The sequence below is a fragment of the Salvelinus sp. IW2-2015 genome, linkage group LG4q.2, assembly GCF_002910315.2.
Source record: "Salvelinus sp. IW2-2015 linkage group LG4q.2, ASM291031v2, whole genome shotgun sequence".
NCBI lineage: Eukaryota > Metazoa > Chordata > Actinopteri > Salmoniformes > Salmonidae > Salvelinus > Salvelinus sp. IW2-2015.
The window spans coordinates 212,757-233,198 of NC_036843.1; the positions used below are offsets into that span (position 1 = coordinate 212,757).

At 44.4% G+C, this 20,442-nt stretch overlaps 1 protein-coding gene across 1 annotated transcript; it reads right to left on the reverse strand.

The window, feature by feature from the left end:
• Window positions 1–841: 841 nt before the first annotated feature.
• On the reverse strand, window positions 842–11,744 carry LOC111963104 (14-3-3 protein beta/alpha-1). Its single transcript, XM_023986320.2, has 6 exons — window positions 11,643–11,744; window positions 10,454–10,896; window positions 3,411–3,534; window positions 2,114–2,277; window positions 1,675–1,770; window positions 842–1,441 (listed from the first exon to the last, which is right to left on the reverse strand). The coding sequence occupies exons 2-6, from the start codon at window positions 10,745–10,747 to the stop codon at window positions 1,367–1,369; spliced, it is 753 nt and encodes a 250-aa protein (XP_023842088.1). The 5' UTR covers window positions 10,748–10,896; window positions 11,643–11,744; the 3' UTR covers window positions 842–1,366.
• Between the last annotated feature and the right edge of the window lie 8,698 nt (window positions 11,745–20,442).

Sequence of the window (20,442 nt, forward strand, 5' to 3'; positions counted from 1 at the left end):
TTCTAGTAGCCCTCTGATTACAATGAAGAGCAAGACGTGCCGCTCTGTTCTGGGCCAGCTGCAGCTTAACTAGGTCTTTTTTTGCAGCAAGATAAGACAAAACTACAGCCTGCAGGACTTAATTTTTGTGGCATCAAAAAAAAAGCAGAGCATCTCATGTGACCCCCCCCCCACACACACACAATAGCATAGCTGTTGCTGACATTAACACTGGACCAAAATGAGGTTAGATGACCTTACCAATTAACGTCAGTTGATCTTCTATAAAATGTGCAAAATCAGGTTCAAAAACAGCACACAAATGAAAAGATAAAACGGGATACCTACACAGTTAAAAACACACACCATACTGGAAAGACCCCAGCTCGATTGGTTTATAAAATGTAATTTTTATTAATGTTACATAGCTGATACATAGGGCATTAAACATTTCCACAAGGCTTTTGGGGACTACAATCGATGATTAGCAAAAACACGATAGTGGTCCAAATCTCTAATGACAATCTTTGGACTAACCAAACGCCCTCTAACATGTGCACACACCTGCATTGAAAAGTACTAAATTGGACACTTGGACTTGGTGTGTATACAGCATTGGTTTCCATTCCAGTGTACTATTAAATTACATGCATGTAGGAGTATTTTTTTCCCTTCCCATTATCAGATTGTTTTTCTTTAGTTTTTTTTTTTTTTTTAGAATGCCCCACCTCTGTATTGTCTTCAACCAGACATGCTTTATACCGTAACCAAAGGGAGTGAGGAAAGACCTTGTCAGAACCAATGGAAAATCACCTGGCTGCGAAAGACTGGGTGCCAGCTCATAGACTGGCCGTCCCTGCAGTATCGAACAATTGGACTTGTCCATGTCGGACGTCAGCAGCTGTAACCGTACCGGATAACCGTGTGGAGAAAGACTACGGAGGATGAGGGAACTATTCATCCTATCCTGCTTAGCAAACACCCCTGTTCAAAGAATACTAAACTGCCCTGGTGTTTGATGGGACTAACATTTTCTGTAGCTCAGCAAAAACCCTAGAATCTTATTTTTTCCTCTATTCTGGACTAAAACGTTGATACAAAGAGGTGAAGCTATTCATAATTATCTAACAGCAGAAACTGCACATATGGAAGGCCAGGATGAACACAAACCAAGGAATGGAGTTTTTTTCCCCCCTCTCCAGTCAATCTTTTTTTTTTTTGTCCAAAAACTGCAGTGTGAAAAGACAAATGATTTTGGAATTCCCATACGCAGTTTTTTCAGTAATGGGTTTCATTGCTAGAATCAGTTTGAAGTGGAGCAATAAAGGAATGGAGACGTGTAAAAAGATTATTTTTCTTTTTTTGGAGAGATGACTCCGTGTGAGTTTCAGTTCTCGTTCTCTCCGGCCTCACCGGCTTCTCCGCCTTCCCCTTCCTCGGGAGCGTTGTCGGATGTCCATAACTGGAGCGAGAAAGAGACAAAATGTGTTTTTAACGTCAATGTTTGTCAGACAAAAACTTGTTAGTAGACAACTCGTTACCCATGCAGACAGTCTTCCAAATGAACTCTTGTAAGTGAACATTATCATTATTGTACCATCTCCACAAAAAAACAGCATAAAAGTTTCATTTAACAGACTGTAAATATTGACTAGAATAAGGAACATGGCAGAGCAGATAGGGAAGGGAACTCACTGTCAGGTTGTCTCTGAGCAGCTGCATGATGAGAGTGCTGTCTTTGTAGGACTCCTCGTTCAGTTTGTCCAGCTCTGCAATGGCGTCGTCAAATGCCTTGGGACAAAAAAAAAAAAAAAAATTATTACACGGCAAGCTTCAAAGTAGAATAACTGTGCAAAATCCAAGCTACCATAGATAAGAGTAAACCCCTGGCATGTCCAGCACAGATATTAAGCTATCTACTTGGTATTATTCATTGAAATACATCTTTCCGGAAGGACATAAGTCAACCCATTCACACACTTAACTACGTGTTAGCAATTCAAACACACCACTTATCTTTCATTCATTCTGACAGAACAAGCAGATAACACAAGGAACTTCTCCACATTTCAAAACAAAGTCCCCAGATGTAAAGAAAACCGGGTACAGGACAGAGGGGTGAGGCTGGACTGACCTGTTTGGCCAGTGAGCAGGCCTTCTCTGGGGAGTTGAGGATCTCGTAGAAGAAGACTGAGAAGTTGAGGGCCAGGCCCAGGCGGATGGGATGCGTGGGGTCCATCTCCTTCTTGCTGATGTCAAACGCCTGCTGATATGCCTCCTGAGAGTGCTCTATGGTGGCTGGGGAGCACACAGATCAAAGTGGACGTTATTGGAGGCAAATGGTAGTGTGACACCCTACTGGACTCTTATTTCGACTAACACCAAGTTCGAGACTGACTGTAGCCTGATTCACTCAAATTCACTCTGTAGCGATTATGATATAGGCTAGTGGACATTGACAGCTAGTGTGTGTTAGGTTAAAAGACTACAAGTGTACTATTGGACAATTGTGTGTGACATGTTCTCAGCAATAAGCAACTGAACATAGCAGTCGAGTGGCACATTGATTTCCTTTTGTCCAAGCCTCACTTGAAATGCACATGCTTATAACTGGACATAGAGTTCTCTTTAGCGTGCATCACACAATGGGTGCCAGTGGGAGTCTCAGAGGCCCATACAGTAGGCTAGAACCCTCCCCTCTTCCTCGTCTCCTCCTATGAGACGGTTCCCTGCGGTCGTGCGAGTGTGTGTGACGCCTCACTTGACACCCTTTCCAGCTCTGTTACAAAATGTGCCGTTCTATTTCGGCTGCTGCACGAGGGGCTTGGAGTTTAAAGCAGAGCCTCATTTTAACCTCCTCGCAGACTGTAGAACAATGGCATGCGACAGAGTCCTAAAGAATGTCTTGCAATAGTGCAGATCAAAGGCTTCTTTATTAGGACGTGACTCGGAGGGGAGATTCATATTGGGGCTGTTACGCAATCAGAGGGAGGCGAATTCTATAGGGTTGCGAGGAACAATGGCCATACTCCACAGAACATTTACTTTATACTCCACAGTCATTTAAGCCTGCTTAGATGTCATTTTTCAAAAGAAAAAAGTTGATGTATTTTACATATCTGGCTCGAGTAGCACTTGGGTTAGAGAGATTATTAGATCTTAGTCACTTAGCAGATGCTCTTATCCAGAGCGACTTACAGGAGCAATTAGGGTTAAGTGCCTTGCTCAAGGGCACTGGCAGATTTTTCTAAGGGATTCGGCTAGGGGATTCAAATCAGCAACCTTTCGGTTACTGGCCCAAAGCTCGCTAGGCTACCTGCCACCCCATTCAGAGTAATTCACACACCTAAAATGTAGGTGTATTGCTTGCAAATACCAACATGGCAAAAGCCTCATGCAGTAATCAGTTCGAGGGGCCATTTCAAGCTCACCTGTCTTGTCATCCCCGGAGGCGACTTCGGCAAGGTATCTATAGTAGTCGCCCTTCATCTTAAGATAGAAGACTTTGCTTTCGGCGTTTGTGGAGTTCTCAATTAAATATTTATTCAGAAGTTCCTGTGCAAAGGAAACAGGGATTAATCATTTGTTCACACACACACACAGCATAAACTTCCATCCATTTGACAGTCAATGTTTCTTTATTACTGAAATCCTGTTAACATACTCTGACTAGCTAAAGAAAGAAGGTTGATTCTGATTGGCTGAGACAACATACACCCAAACATGACCATGTGAGTGGAGTTCCCAACCAAACCAGTGGTAGGCAAATAAGCCTCAATCTTCCCGTTACAACTGTGATGCATTCAACAAAAACTGGGTGAGCAGCATTAGCGACAGTGCTGGATCAAGGAGGTGTACCAACAATGAACATACGTTTCAAAATTCATATAGCGATTATCTGAAAAATGTCATTGAGCCTGTGACCCAATGTGATTGACCAGTTCAATGGCCTCATGTGATGCCATCATGCGAGTGATGTCCATGCAGGATGTGCCCACACGAGGGAGGCATACACTCGTAGGGCTGTGACAGTCAAGGAATTTGGAATGACGGTAATTGGCCAGCCAAATGACCGTGGTACCCATAATAAGTTTTTTTTTCTTCCCCCGCGCATTTTCTCCTCTCAGCTCCTGACTGAATCTGCTGCAATAGAATAAATAGAATGTGCGTCAACATTCAAGTCAATGATGGCATAATGGGTGACTGGCAGCCATTGCGAAGAGCAAAGCAGGAAGTAAAAGCAGGAAGTGTACCCATCAATGTGCTGTGGTTTGTTTATTTAACTCCGACATTAGAAGAAAAAAATGCATTCCATGGCATGAGCCACATCAGTTATCACTTGAATTAACATTTTACAGTACCATGAAAATGATCACAATACCAGGCAGCCATTGCTAGTGTACCCATGAGTATAGCACGAATGCCCAGACGTCCCGTCTTCATTATGCTGCTCATTCTTAACCAAAAATCCCCCCCCCCCAAAAAAAAGTAGTTAATTTATTTTCATGACTGTCTTCATCCATAACTGTCGGCTACACGGTTATACAGTAACGTGTGCCAGCCCTAGACACACATACAGAGTCCACCATGAGTTCAGCGGAGTAGACAGCAAGAGCCTAGCTGTGCATATGGGCAGGCAGCAGTGGTTTCAGCATAAGCAGGGTGGGAGCCAGCGTTTAGCACTGCGTCAAGTCATTCCAACTTGTCCATAATGAGGCCAGGCCTCCTGCGGGTTCCTGACCGTCTTTTGCCCCAGATTCTTCTGGGCTCCTTTCGTTCCAACGTTCCTCAGCGCTCTGTCTTAGTGGAACAGATACCGCCATCGAATCAACGTGTCTCAGAGGCAAAACCTGCGGCTGAATGCACCGGCTAAAACTGGGAAAGAGCAGCACTGCTTGCATGCTACAGCTTAGATAGTACTCTGCATATGCATCTATGTTTAAACCCACAGCAGCCGCAGAAACCCCAGCATCACTGCAGACCAGTTCATCTGCAACACACTAAATATACTGAAGAGGGTATAGGGAATACAGTAGGAGCTATGGCCTACATTTCATCTGGGGTTCAATCCAAGGCAAGATTCCTTTTGTAAGAGAAATGTATGAGCTCCTGACATGGAGGTCTGGAATGCTCGATCGCCAGTTAGTTAGCGTGAAGGAGCCTAACCAGCCAGGGCCAACTCATCAGGATCAGTCTCCAAAAGTGCCTGACTGCTGCCTGATTACAGGGAATCTGTGTCAGTGAGACCAAGGGTTTAAGTCACATTAACTTGTTTTAAAATATCAGATTAAAACGAGTTCGCCGCAGAAGAGGCTGACAGACCTAAAATGGCATCTACCGACACTGACAGGCAGTGAGTAGAAGTGGGCATGTCTCAGGGCTCATCCAGCCCTGCCCCCACCCTTACCCGAGCCACTCCCACCCAGTCTACTTACAGACGAGATTAGTCTAGATACACGGCACGCTCAAATGTCTCAAGTTCCAAGCATTCCTTCCCGTACATCACCCTGCCTGCAGACGAGTGGAGGGAGAGTAGCCTGGTTGTTCACATGGTCTTCAGTTCACACAGCGCTCTAGTTTCACACAGACCAAGGCAGTCTTCATTAGGCACCAAACGGAAGGAAACAGGGAGGAATTACATGAACCTGTCCAATAGGAAACGCTCGTTTAAGTTTTTGTAGTCAAAACGACAAATTTTGCTACAGTGTGCCCTAATAAATGACCCAGGCAATAGCACTGTGCTTAATCAAACGGGCTCCTATATCTCATCTGCGGCTATGATATAGGCCTAACAAGAGCTGATGATGAAATTCTCCAGTGTTCGACTAATTGTAGTACTGTGGCTGTGCTCTTCTATTGGAGATGAGCATTATCGTGAACATACGGATGAGCATATTTTTGTGCTAGTCCATCTAAAAACTACTGTGCGAATCTGGCCGGGCTTTCAATGATCACGAAAATGTGGGCCGTCGCCATGACAACCCAGGTTTGACTTTGAAAAATGTGTCTCGCCAAGCTTAGATTCACATGCGAAGACGAGACCAGCCTGGATTGTCGTTGCGTAGTGGGTCCACGGTCTGTCGAACCGATGCCTGATAGTGGAGCACTGAAAACAGCCTGCGCCATCCTCAGCAGGACTCTAATTTCCCGGCAGTGTCGATGGCCACAGCCTAATCAACTATAAGTGAACCGATTCTGAAGCACAATCAACTGTAGTTTCTAACAGATTGAGTGGTGGTTATTGGGGGTAACTATCCAGCTTCCATGATCTATTCCCATACACAGTGCAGACATGCATGGTGGGTAAGGGCAGTGTCTGCATGGCCATGGGCAGCAGAGGGGTTCCACCCAGTCCAGTCTTGCATGACATCGCCTCAGTGGAAATTGAGTGCCATGTTATCCAGTCCTACTTCAGCCCAGTCAAGCCAAGGCCTGTCAGCTGAGAGGAGACAGGTGGTTACGTGCACCAGTAGCCAGCCGCCAAGCAGAAGGGGCGAGTTCATGCAAGCAGCGAGATAAACATTCTCATAGGCTGGCTCCACCACGCCCTCCGTCAACACTGACAGGCATCTGAGTCAGAGCCACACGCACTAGAGAGCGGCGAGTGCGCAGACGTGGAGTAGCCGTAAGATGTGCCCATCTGTACGGTTTACATAACCATGACTCACTGGCATAAAGGAAAGGAGAGAGGGTGGTTAACCAACCAGAGGTACACCTACACCACAGCCTACAGTTAGCTGCTTATCAGTTATGCCTACATACATAGGGATTGCCATTGTTTGCTTGCTCGTATAGAGAACCACTATGCATATATGCCACAACATTATATATATATATTTTTTAAATCTCTGTTGGTGACCATTAATATCAGTCAGAGTAAATAACAGCAACCCAATTAGAATGCCAATGGAATGTGATTAGCAAGTGACACGCTTTGAATATCTCCCTGGCTAGATGTTCACAATTGATCCGTGGACACTGCCACCTTTATAAATAAAAATAATCAGTAGAGATGTGGGACATATTGTCATAAAGCCTTAATGGTATTCCTATATGTAAGGTTCAGTGCTAGATTGGGCTCCAGTGTGCTTACAAAACGCTGCCCACAACACCCCCCCCCCCAACCCAATCCCCTCATCTCAGACCTCCTTGTGTCTAAAGGCCGGCAGCTCAGTGAAATTCTCTCAACCTCACAGTTAAGCCTCCACCAGATCCTCCCTTAATCCACTATCAAGACCGGATAGGAATAAATGGGCAGAGCCATTCACTAGTACAGGCTTGGATTTAAGTGAAAATAATTGCCTCCGGGGGAAAAAAGTGAGAGAAAAAAAGTCCGTAGTAGAAAGTCCAGTCAGTGACAGTCAAGTAATATTATTGGAAGGGAACCAAAAATATATATTTTCCTGCATGTTTCAGTTTTAAATCAGAGAGTAGCAAGCTAGGTTAGTGAGGTTGAGAGACATAGCCTATTGAACAAACCGGGCTATGACAGTCCTGTTACACAATTCTGAATGAACTCTTCCACTTGGCTAGCTTCATTACAACTCATGTGCCAGATGAAACTATGTGAATGGTCCGTGCTAGCCGGGATCCTTGGGACGTCACTACTCCATTGCAGTTGACATTAAAAAAAAAAAAAAAATGGTTAAGGTAAAGGTTATGGTAAAGGTTAGGGTAGTGTTTAGGGTAGGGATGTCCCAAGGAACCTAGATAGCACACATATCTTCTATGTGAATATCAAAACAGGAGGAGTCCACACACTCCCAGTTTTAGGCCTGTAACAGCACGGCTCTTGATCAGCCACCACTGGTAGTCCCAGTGCCTACTCCACCCATTCTGACACACCTTGCCATGCAGACACACTGGTTTGTGACCTTTGTCAGTCTGCACCATCACGTCGTTAAACCCCATTGTTCAGTGTGACATTCCCAACAGGAAGAAACCGGAGAGAGGATGAAAATACAATACTACCTTCTCATCTCAGGGCCGGGGGGAGATCACCATTTTAGACCGTAGGAACTCACGGAGAATCGTGGGACATGACATTTGACCCACATTGGATTGAAACAAATCTAATGTTAGTCTCTGTTTAGAGCAAGAGAAATGAGATGTGTGATATGCTTAACAGATCGAATAAATTAATGGTTGGGTTCAGGGAAACACTCACTGCTGAGAGTGAGACCAGAGTAAAAGGTTAATTCCATTTCAAATGAGTAAATTCAGAAAGAAAAAAAGTATATAAAGTACCAGTCAAAAGTTGACACCTACTCATTCAAGAGTTTATTTTTTACAATTTTCTACATTGTAGAATAATAGTGACGACATCAAAACTATGCAGTAACGCATATGGAATCATGTAGTAAGCAACAACAACAAAAGTTCAACATATCAAAATATATTTGAGATTTGAGATTCTTCAAAGTAGCCACCCTTTGCACACTCTGGCATTCTCTCAACCAGCTTCACCTGGAATGCTTTTCCAACAGTCTTGAAGGAGTTGCCACATATGCTGAGCACTTGTTGGCTGCCTTTCTTTCACTCTGCGGTCCAACTCACCCCAAACCACCTCAATTGGGTTGAGGTTGGGTGATTGCAGAGGCCAGGTCATCTGATGTAGCACTCCATCAATCTCCTTGGTCAAATAGCCCTTACACAGCCTGGAGGTGTGTTTTGGGTCATTGTCCTGTTAGAAAACAAATTATAGTGGGACTAAGCGCAAACCAGATGGGATGGCATATCGCTGCAGAATGCTGTGGTAGCCATACTGGTTAAGTGTGCCTTGAATTCTAAATAAATCACTGACAGTGTCACAAGCAAAGCACCCCCACACCTCCTCCATGCTTCACAGTGGGAACCGCACATGCGGAGATCATCCGTTCACCTACTCTGCATCTCAAAGACACAGCGGTTGGAACCAAAAATCTCACATTTGGACTCATCAGACCAAAAGACAGATTTCCACCGGTCTAATGTCCATTGCTCATGTTTCTTGGCCCAAGCATGTCTCTTCTTATTGATGTCCTTTAGTAGTTGTTTCTTTGCAGCAATTTGACCATTAAGGCCTGATTCATGCAGTCTCCTCAGTTGATGTTGAGATGTATCTGTTACTTAAACTCTGTGAAGCATTTATTTGGGCTGCAATCTGAGGTGCAGTTAACTCTAATGTACTTATCCTCTGCAGCAAAGGTAACTGGGTCTTCCTTTCCTGTGGCGGTCCTCATGAGAGCCAGTTTCATCATAGCGCTTGGTTTTTGCAACTGCACTTGAAAAACTTTAAAAGTTCTTGAAATTTTCTACATTGACTGACCTTCATGTGTTAAAGTAATGATGGACTGTCATTTCTCTTTGCTTATTTGAGCTGTTCATGCCATAATATGGACTTGGTCTTTTACCAAATAGGGCTATCTTCTGTATACCACCCCTACCTTCTCACAACACAACTGATTGTCTCAAACGCATTAAGGAGGAAAGAAATTCCACAAATAAACTTAACATGGCACACCTGTTAATTGAAATGCATTCCAGGTGACTACCTCAAGAAGCTGGTTGAGAGAATGCCAAGAGAGCAAAGCTATGCAAAACGTCAAAGAATCACAAATATAAAATATATTTTGATTTGTTAACACTTTTTTTGGTTACTACATGATTACGATTCCATATGTGTTATTTCATGGTTGATGTGTAGAAAATGTAGAAAATCATTTTAAAAAATAAAGAAAAACCATTGAATGAGTATGTCTCCAACTTTTGACTGGTACTGTATGTGCAATTTTACCTGAATTGCAACAGAATTTAACCAGTCCTGGTAGACTGACAACATAGTGGAAAAATCTGCATAGCTATGCTTTTGTTAAGCAAACAATATCTTTCATCAAGCATACTGAATGTAGTGTTGACTGTTCAGAGAAGGAATTGCTCATAATTTAAAGAGTCCCTTTTCTTCAGCACATCTATCCAGACAGCATAGAGTTGAGATTCCTGTGGCAGTACGGCTGGGTGAATTACTGATGTCTTGTGCGTGCACTGATACGCTCAAATATGCCTCAAGAGGAGAAGGGCAGTCTCGGAAGAACACTAACCAAACACTTTCAAGACGCAGAAAGATGACTAATCAACTATTTCAAATTATATCTTTGTCTTTCATGTAATTATTTTACATCCATAGTCAATATAATGATGCAACACAGTGACTGATTGTCTGACTAGTGACCACACTTTCCCAGCTCCAAGCTGTGAGAGGGTGAGATGGGTGTATTCAGTATCCCAGGCCAGTGGTTCCAACCGTTTTTGGTTACTGTAGCACCAACTGAATTTCGCTCTACCCGGTGTACCCCTTCATGTACATTTTACCAAAAGGCATATGGTCCTAGTACCCCTGGTTGGGAACCACTGTCCTAGGCTTGTACCATACGTGAACACCCACTTTATGTACCAAACATTTCCAGCAGAATGAATCTGTACTAGTACTACATACCAGTACGTCGTTGCAGATATCTCTCAGCTCTCCCTCCACTTTCTCCCGGTATTCGTTGACCATTGCGAGCTTCTTGTCGCTTCCCTCGGTCTTCTGTCCGATGCTGGAGATGACCCTCCATGCCGACCGCCGTGCTCCGACAACGTTCTTGTATGCGACAGATAGCAGGTTCCTCTCCTCGTTTGACAGCTCGCCCCCCTGCTCCGTTACCTCCTTCATGGAGGCAGCCATGTCATCGTAGCGCTCGGCTTGCTCTGCCAACTTGGCCTTCTGAATAAGATCCGTTTTATCCATTGTTTTTTATTATTTAGTGTGTAACCTTATCTTGACTCGCCAGGGAAGGTTTAAAAACAATAGGAGTCCAGGAATGCAACAGGGAATAAACTGAATTGGGAGGTAGAAGATGGAGAGTAGGCGATGCTCCGGAGTATTCCACCAAAAACCTGCAAGTTTAAAACGGGAGGTTTATGTCACTTAGTCAATTTATTATGGAAGAGGTTGTGACCCAATGTAGTGAATACACTTTTACTAGCACCAGCGTATTATAAACTGAAGCCGATATAAATAACCATTTCAGAGCAATCAAACTTGGAACTAACGTTACAGGTTACACGCGCTACCGTTACATTCGGGTGTGCGCGTGTCGTGCGTGCGTGGACGTGGTGTCTGTCAAATTCGATGGGTCGCTGCCGTTAGCTAACTAGTGACACAGTACCAGTAGCTAGCTGACGTTCGTTAACACAGAAAGACTTAAAGCTAGCTTTAAGCTAATCATCTAAATTTAACTAGTTAACAATCATAGTTAGTTAAGTTGGCAATTAACCTGACGTTAGTGGTCACAGTTGCTGACTGTAACGACGTTAGCTAGCATTCAGACAGTACTACCACAGACTACGCTAGAGATAAAGTTACCTAGCTACATCCCCACTAGGTTGACATTTATTCAAAACAAAAATTATGCATCCATCTTGCTTCGACCAGACAAACTAACATTAACCCGCCAGATGAGCATCTAGCTAACGTTAGCCTACGATAGTAAAAGATAACTAGTAACGTTAGCGTTGGGCAACTCCTTTCATCATGAATGGATTGCAACAACACAACGTTACCATGCTTGGCTACAAAATAAACATAATTTACAAATCGCAAACAAAAAAAAGCTTGAAATAGGATTTCTGAATTTTCTAACCTTCTAAGGTCCCGATTTCTTCCTCCGAATTGATCCGCTTTTGAGATTGGTATGAGGCAGAGCGGAAAACCAGCAGACATGCAATTCAACCAAACATGCTAGGGCGGCTCTAGCTGAGAATGATTTTCCAATCAGAAATATACATTTTCACCTGTCAACGATGGTTTCTAGAGATACTAGCCAGTAGCTATTTTGCGCGGGGAAAGGGGGCGGGAGTTCAGAGACATATTCGACTAGCCTGTAGGCTGCGGCTGGGGCAACGGGGTTTCCTCCAATTAGAGCAAGGGAGAAGACGTCACCATTGCCATGGTTATCCTTAGTTCCTGCCCACTTCCATATGCACGAGGCGGGCGTGGCACGAGAGATATTGCTAATTCCCCCGTTAATACCCTTTCTCCCTCTGAAACTTTGATTTTGTGGGTGATGTCGGCCATACAACCTTGACCAAATTACCCCATATTAGTGCTCACTAAAGCAATGATGGCTTTAATAAAATGTTCACTCCACAGAACACATGATGCTGGTAATAGGGCACACAGAGCACAGACCAATTTATTACATTATTTGTGACATAGGCCTGGCTATGTCAATTACCGAATTGCCTTTTACCGCATTTAATTACACCCATGGGGAAATGTACCCGAATCTTGATGGTGATATTATGCCTTGGATGATCAACTGTCTGGGTCATCTGCATCCCCTTGTGTTCATGTTGTTTCCCCTGTGGCCATGATTTGTAGCCCCTAGATGAAAAGGGGACTTCCGTGTCATAACTTGCTATGATTGTTGTGATTGCCTAATAATGTGTGGCTTGGTTTCTAAAAAATAGCATCACAGTGGTAGAAGTGGTCTGGCGATAGGCAAGCGGGGCTCAGTGCCATTCCTCTCATCTCTGGGGTCACAGACATGGGAAATCCACCTGTCTAATCGAATCCTACGCCTGGATGCATTCTGATCATAGCAGATGTCCACAGCTGGATATGCTATTGAGAAATATTTAATTGACACCAGCCGAACAGGGTTGTAACCTGGAAATCCCTTTTTCTAATTCAGACCTCATCCTGTGAATTTTATTGATCATATGCTTTTTCAATGAGGTCAGTGTCCAGCGTCCCTCTTCTACCCGATCAACTGATATTCTCTCTCCGAATCTTATCTTCAAAACTGATTCCCCTCCCCCACTCAGAAATATAACCAGGATATGTTTTTATTATTATTGTTATTTTTAAGCAGTTTCCCATTGCACCCTCACTATTAGCCACTTTCAGCAGCCATTTTGTTTGTCTCTGTCGAGTCTGTCTGCCCTGTGGTTTTATTGTCCGATAATTGGCAGCATGCATTAGCTGAAATGAAAGGCTCGCAGTCTCCCAGAAGGGCCCTGAATGGTCTCACACAGTGTCATGGGAACAATCTACAGTGGAAAACACAGAGCATCAATGCCACGTCCATTCATCATAAAAACCTGTGATTTTGTAGACTTTGAAGTAGGCTACACTGCTGTGATTTTGGTTGACTGAGACAAGGCTACGCAAATCCCACGGGATGTAACAGGTAGGCCTAGATGATGAACGTGTTTTGTGGGTTAATTATTTCGTCATGCTCAGCTCAGTCCTGACACTTTCGTTGTGATGGATAGTGCAGTCTCTATGATTTCATGGGGTTGGTTTGGGTGTTCTTGATTGTTTGAGGGAAAAGGGCCTGTAGGCCATTAGGGTGATTCTTTACAGTGGTCTCACAAATGGATAAGTTACAAGTCTGGAATGTCCCCTCACAAGCCCTGTAAAGTCTAGAACCCCATTTGCTATGACTGAACAGAGAAGGGAGGCTAGTTATGTTATAGCTTACCCTTTTTGCCCTGAATCTTGACTAATTTCCCTATAGATGTATCTTTGCTTTCAAGGGGGTATCTGTCTGCTAAATGTAGGCTTATTCACAACCTATATGATTTTGCAGAGATATGACAGATTTGAAGATGATGTCATAGACAGTGAAATGATTACAATTACATTTGGACCTTTTGCCTTTCTGGCCTCTTTGGACAAATGGTTATCAAACACCTTTGCATTCTGTTTTTGAGGAAGCTACCCACAGGGCATTAAGTGAATGAAGAGGAAGCAGAGAAGAAGCAGCAAGGTTTTCTAAAAACTGGATTTAAGCTATGCCTATTGCCTCAAGCACAAAACACAGCTTGCTTTTTGTGAGGCTCCATTTGTGCTTAGTGATGAACGGCCATCTGAACGGCCATCTTCAATTTCCCCTTCTTGCATACATTCCCCTTATCTACCCTCAGCACTAGTGTGACCGCCACCCCGCCTCACCTCCAGTATGAAAAGTAGATTCCAAAGGCTGCTCAGTAACTGAACAGGCAGGCATAGGGTTACGTAAGTCAAAGAAGCCCTTGGGTGTTGTTCGTCTCTACTGAAACCTGCCTGCCTGGCAACAGTCCTACTGACTCTCACTCACTACCCTGCCTGTACAGATAGGCAGGACGGATATGAGTCCAATAGACGACAAGGCTTGATTTAAAGCCGAAAGTGCTGCTGAGTCATAAATGTCCAAGGCAACCTTCCATTATTTAAGCCACCAGCAGCAGTCAGCCTAATTGGGATCTTAGTCATGGCAATCAGTCTCCGATGACCTGTCCAAATTGACAAAGAGAGAGAGATGGAGGAAGGCAGAGAGAGCGAGAGAGAGAAAAAGAGACGATGCATGGAATATTAAGAGCATCTTTTCAGTCAATCACGATCTTTGCTCCTGTTGGAATTAGCTTTCCTTGAATGCCTTTTTGTTGGTGTTTCAACAACAACAGAAACAAAGTCTGAAAGATTTGTGAGAATAATGAATAAGGGAAATAATGGAGATGATGTTGCTCTCAGACTGCATCCATCGTGCTTTATTTTGACTCTTTTCCTCTTCACGGTTGACTGCCGCCTAGTCCTGCTATTTATTGCTCATAATGACTGGGCAGACTGTCTCACACTGTCTGGAGGCTGGCTGGCTGGCTGGCTTCTCTCCTCTTGCCTCCTGGCTCTGCGTGAAGCCTGATGTCAGTTGGGAGTGTCTGTCAAGTGAAAAGGCAAAAGGGAAGATCAAAATAAAGTGGGAAAAACATGAACCCAAACGCCTCTATATTGTATTTGTTTTTTATTTCCCTTGATAATATTTGTCATTTTTAAGAAACTGCTAAACAGGCGATATACTGTAGCATGGTGTGAGAGTCGCGGAGAAACCGAGGCCAAAGCAAAGGCTGAGTACTGATTATAGGTTATATTCAGTAGCTGCATGATGGATTCATGTGTGGGAGTAGGATTACAGAAGTGGCTTTAGTGGTCTGTGAGGCATAACAAGAGATCATGTTTTAATGCTAGGACCATTGTGAAAAGACAGTGACTTGATTTCACAAGAAACGAGGGCAAAGGCGCAGTCCTTTAGGCAGGGTTTCCCAAACTCGGTCCTGGCCCCCACAGTTCACATTTCACTACACAGCTGATTCAAATAACCAACTCATCATCCAGCTTTGATTATTTGAATCAGTTGTGTAGTGCTAGGGCAAAAAACAAAACGTGCACCAAGGGCGGGCCCAAGGACCGAGTTTGGGAAATGCTGCTTTAGTGCGTTGTTTACATAGCACATAAGCCAACGTCTCTTGCACTATTCATGCCCTGAGTTCCAATTAACAACCTGAAAATCCTGGTGGAGATTTACTGAAGATAGATATGATTAAAACCAGCCCAACCCAATGTACCTACGGTTTTCAGTGTAGTTTTCCTGTGGGTGGGGTTAGGTGTAGGGCAGGCCTACTGTAGTTTAGTTTCAGTGTATGATGACTGATAGAGATAGACCTATAAAGTAGTGGGAGGCCTCGTATCTTGACCATATCTTGAATCTGTGGATACTTACGTAATGTTGGCAGTAGGCCCAGTGTGTAAATGGGCTATGTGTGAGCTAGGGTCACTGCAATAAGGGGTGGAATTGGGACAATTACATTGAGAAGAGCTTAACACTGTCGCAATAATAAAGAAAATATATACAAGTGAAAATGCTTCCCCTGAGATTTTCATGTTAGGAACTCTGTCCCCATGCATTCCATTCCCAATTCCACCTCAGACTATAATTCAAGAAATTATATTGTAATTTACATAAAATAATGTATAAATGTACTGTAATGTTGATGTAGTGTAAACAGAGCATTATTTTGTGGACTGTTGTTTCAAATGTTTTTTCCAAGATGGCATAGCAGTCGGATGTTTGTTTTGTTTGTCTTGTCCTGTGTATATATCGTTTTCCTTCGTATATATTTCATATATATTTTGTAATATTTTTCATCTCAATTTCCATCTACGGACTGAACATACTCTCCTGCAACCCGCCTCACTCAATGTGGTATGGATCTGCTATTTTTTATACTTTAGAACCGGAACCCCCTTCAGAAGCTAGCCAACTAACTAGCTACTAGCTAGTAGTCAGTTAGCCACTGCTAGTGGTCATCGCTGTTAACTAGGACATCTGCCAGCCTCAGCCCTGTCAATTCCTGCCAGTCGGCACAGTGCGATATCAACCCAGAGCATATCGGACTGCTTTTTCTCTACCACATCTCCGGATTCCTACCGCATGCTCTGAACCTCGCTAGCTAGCTGCTATCCGGATCATCGCAGCTAGCTAGCTGCTATCCGAGTGGCTACTCCTGGCTAACGTCTCTGTCCAGAAGCAAGCACAAATTAGCCTGGAGCTAGGCCCATCTCCCGGCTAGCCGAAGAGATCAATCAGACAATTCCTGGGCTTCAATACCTCTTTTGCCAATTGGCCTGGAACCTTTGCTGCCGACACGGAGCCCCGCCGATCCATCACGACTGGTCTGCCAACATAACAGTCCGATGGGGTTTCAACAGGCTCTTCCGTTGCGACGTCCCCCTGAGGACCATCTGCTAGCCTGCTAGCCCCGGCCCGCTAGCTGTCTGAATCGTCGTGCCAGCTTGTCAAGCTACTCACTGGACCCTATGATCACTCGGCTACACATGCCTCTCCCTAATGTCAATATGCCTTGTCTACTGCTGGTTAGTGATTTTTGTCTTATTTCACTGTAGAGCCTCCAGCCCTCCTCAATATGCCTTAGCTAGCCCTTTTGTTCCACCCCACACACATGCGGTGACCTCACCTGGATTAAATGGTGCCTATAGAGACAAAACATCTCTCATCGTCACTCAATGCCTAGGCTTACCTCCACTGTACTCACATCCTACCATACCAGTCTGTACATTATGCCTTAATTATATTCTTCCGCGCCCAGAAATCTGCTCCTTTTACTCTCTGTTCCGAATGCACCAGACGACCAGTTCTTTTAGCCTTTAGCTGAACTCTTATCCTACTCCTCCTCTGTTCCTCTGGTGATGTAGAGGTCAACCCAGGCCCTGCAGCTCCCAGCATCACTCCCATTCCCCGGTGCTCTCATTTGTTAACTCTGTAACCGTAAAAGCCTTGGTTTCATGCATGTTAACATTAGAAGCCTCCCCCCGAAGTTATTCACTGCTTTAGCACACTCCGCCAACCCGGATGTCCTAGCCGTGTCTGAATCCTGGCTTAGGAAGGCCACCAAAAATCCTGAAATTTCCATCCCTAACTATAACATTTTCCGACAAGATAGAACTGCCAAAGGGGGCGGAGTTGCAATCTACTGCAGAGATAGCCTGCAGAGTTCTGTCATACTATCCAGGAGAAACAAGTCTCTCACCGTTGCCGCTTGTTGTAGACCCCCTTCAGCCCCCAGCTGTGCCCTGGACACCATATGTGAATCGACCACCCCCCATCTATCTTCAGAGTTCGTGCTGTTAGATGACCTAAACTGGGGCATGCTTAACACCCCGGCCATCCTACAATCTAAGCTAGATGCCATCAATCTCACACAAATTATCAAGGAACCTACCAGGTACAACCCTAAATCCGTAACCATGGGCACCCTCTTAGATATCATCCTGACCAACTTGCCCTCTAAATACACCTCTGCTGTCTTCAACCAGGATCTCAGCAATCACTGCCTCATTGCCTGCATCCGTAATGGTTCTGCGGTCAAACGACCACCCCTCATCACTGTCAAACGCTCCCTAAAACACTTCAGCGAGCAGGCCTTTCTAATCGACCTGGCCCGGGTATCCTGGAAGGATATTGACCTCATCCCGTCAGTAGAGGATGCCTGGTTGCTCTTCAAAAGTGCTTTCCTCTCCATCTTAAATAAGCATGTCCCATTCAAAAAATGTAGAACTAAGAACAGATATAGCCCTTGGTTAACCCCAGACTTGACTGCCCTTGACCAGCATAAAAACATCCTGTGGCATTCAGCATTAGCATCGAATAGCCCCCGCGATATGCAACTTTTCAGGGAAGTTAGGAACCAATATACTCAGTCAGTTAGGAAAGCTAAGGCTAGCTTTTTCAAACTGAAATTTGCTTCCTGTAGCACTAATTCCAAAAGGTTTTGGTACACTGTAAAGTCCATGGAGAATAAGAGCACCCCCTCCCAGCTGCCCACTGCACTTGTGGATAGGAAACTCTGTCACCACCTATAAATCTATGATAATCGATCATTTCAATAAGCATTTTTCTACAGCTGGCAACACCTGGCTACCCCTACCCCGGCCAACAGCTCAGCACTCCCTGCAGCAACTTGCCGTCTTCATCGACCTGGCCAAGGCTTTCGACTCTGTCAATCACCGCAGTCTTATCGGCAGACTCAATAGCCTTGACTTCTCAAATGACTGCCTGGCCTGGTTCACCAACTACTTCCCAGATAGAGTTCAGTGTGTCAAATCGGAGGGCCGGATGTCCGGACCTCTGGCAGTCTCTATGGGGGTGCCACAGGGTTCAAATCTCGGGCCGACTCTTTTCTCTGTATATATCAGTGATGTCGCTCTTGCTGCTGGTGATTCTCTGATCCACCTCTACGCAAACGACACCATTCTGTATACATCTGGCCCTTCTTTGGACACTGTGCTAACAAACCTCCAAACGAGCTTCAACGCCATACGACACTTCTTCGTGGCCTCCAAATGCTTTTAAATGCAAGTTAAACTAAGTGCATGCACTTCAACCGATTGCTGCCCACACCCTCCTGCCCGACTAGCATCACTACTCTGGACGGTTCTGACCTAGAATACGTGGACAACTACAAATACCTAGGTGTCTGGTTAGACTGTAAACTCTCCTTCCAGACTCACATTAAGCATCTCCAATACAAAATGAAATCTAGAATCGGCTTCCTATTGTGCAACAAAGCCTCCTTCACTCAAGCTGCCAAACATACCCTCGTAAAACTGACTATCCTACCGATCCTTGACTTCGGCGATGTCATTTACAAAATAGCCCCCAACCCTCTACTCAGCAAACTGGATGTAGTCTATCACAGTGCTATCCGTTTTGTTACCAAAGCCCCATATACTACCCACCACTGCGACCTGTATGCTCTCGTTGGCTGGCCCTCACTACATATCCGTCGCCAAACCCACTGGCTCCAGGTCATCTATAAGTCTTTGCTAGGTAAAGCCCCACCTTATCTCAGCTCACTGGTCACCATAGCAACACCCACCCGTAGCACGCGCTCCAGCAGGTATATTGCACTGGTCATCCCCAAAGCCAACACTTCCTTTGGCCGCCTTTCCTTCCAGTTCTCTGCTGCCAATGACTGGAACGAATTGGAAAAATCACTGAAGCTGGAGTCTTATATCTCCCTCCCTCCCTAACTTAAGCATCAGCTGTCAGAGCAGCTTACAGATCACTGTACCTGTACACAGCCCATCTGTAAATAGCACACCCAACTACCTCATCCCCATATTATTACTTACCCTCTTGCTCTTTTGCACCCCAGTATCTCTACTTGCACATCATCATCTGCACATCTATCACTCCAGTATTAATGCTAAATTGTAATGATTTCGCCTCTATGGCCTATTTCTTGCCTACCTCTCTACTCTTCTACATTTGCACACACTGAACATAGATTTTTCTATTTTTCTTTTCTATTGTGTTATTGACTGTACTTTTGTTTATGTGTAACTCTGTGTTGTTGTTTCTGTCGCCCTGCTTTGCTTTATCTTGGCCAGGTTGCAGTTGTAAATGAGAACTTGTTCTCAGCTGGCCTACCTGGTTAAATAAAGGTGAAAAGAAAAAATGAAAAAAATAAATGCTTAACGTCTGGGTGTTATATTCAGATGAAATACTGGGTAAAGATGTGGCAGGATAAGTGAGGATAGGAGAAAGGGCAATAGGGTTGTTTTAACATGCGAATACAGCAGAGTAAACAAGTTGATTCGTGTAGTAATGAATGAGCAGAAACCAGCCAAAAATCTAAGTACAAGAAGTACAAAACTCTTGTGAAGAAAATGCATGGGGATGGTGTAGGAAAGAGGCCTTAAAAGGTATTGGCAACAAGGAGGTGTTACTGGAGTGGAGGGAGAAAGTCGTGCAACCAGGGTTACTTATTTCCTTGTAGGGCTCAAAGAACAAAAGAACCAAAATCTTGCAGGAACTTTGTACAGAAAGGTTGTGTTGATGCTTCAAAAAGCAAAGCTTAAGTTGACTGCTGCTTTAAATCTTAACTACAAATAACCCTGCAAAACCCTGCAGTACTAAAAGCCCAGAAAGGTTACCTCACCTGAGCTTTAAACTGGCCTGTGGGCGAGCCGCCGCCACACTGCCCTAATCTAATTCTGAACCTGAGGCCGCCTGATAGCTGATTATATAGCCCCACCATACCTGGAAGATACCAAAGGTAGGCAAGTAAGTTATAAACATGAGTATTTCCACCGCAAAG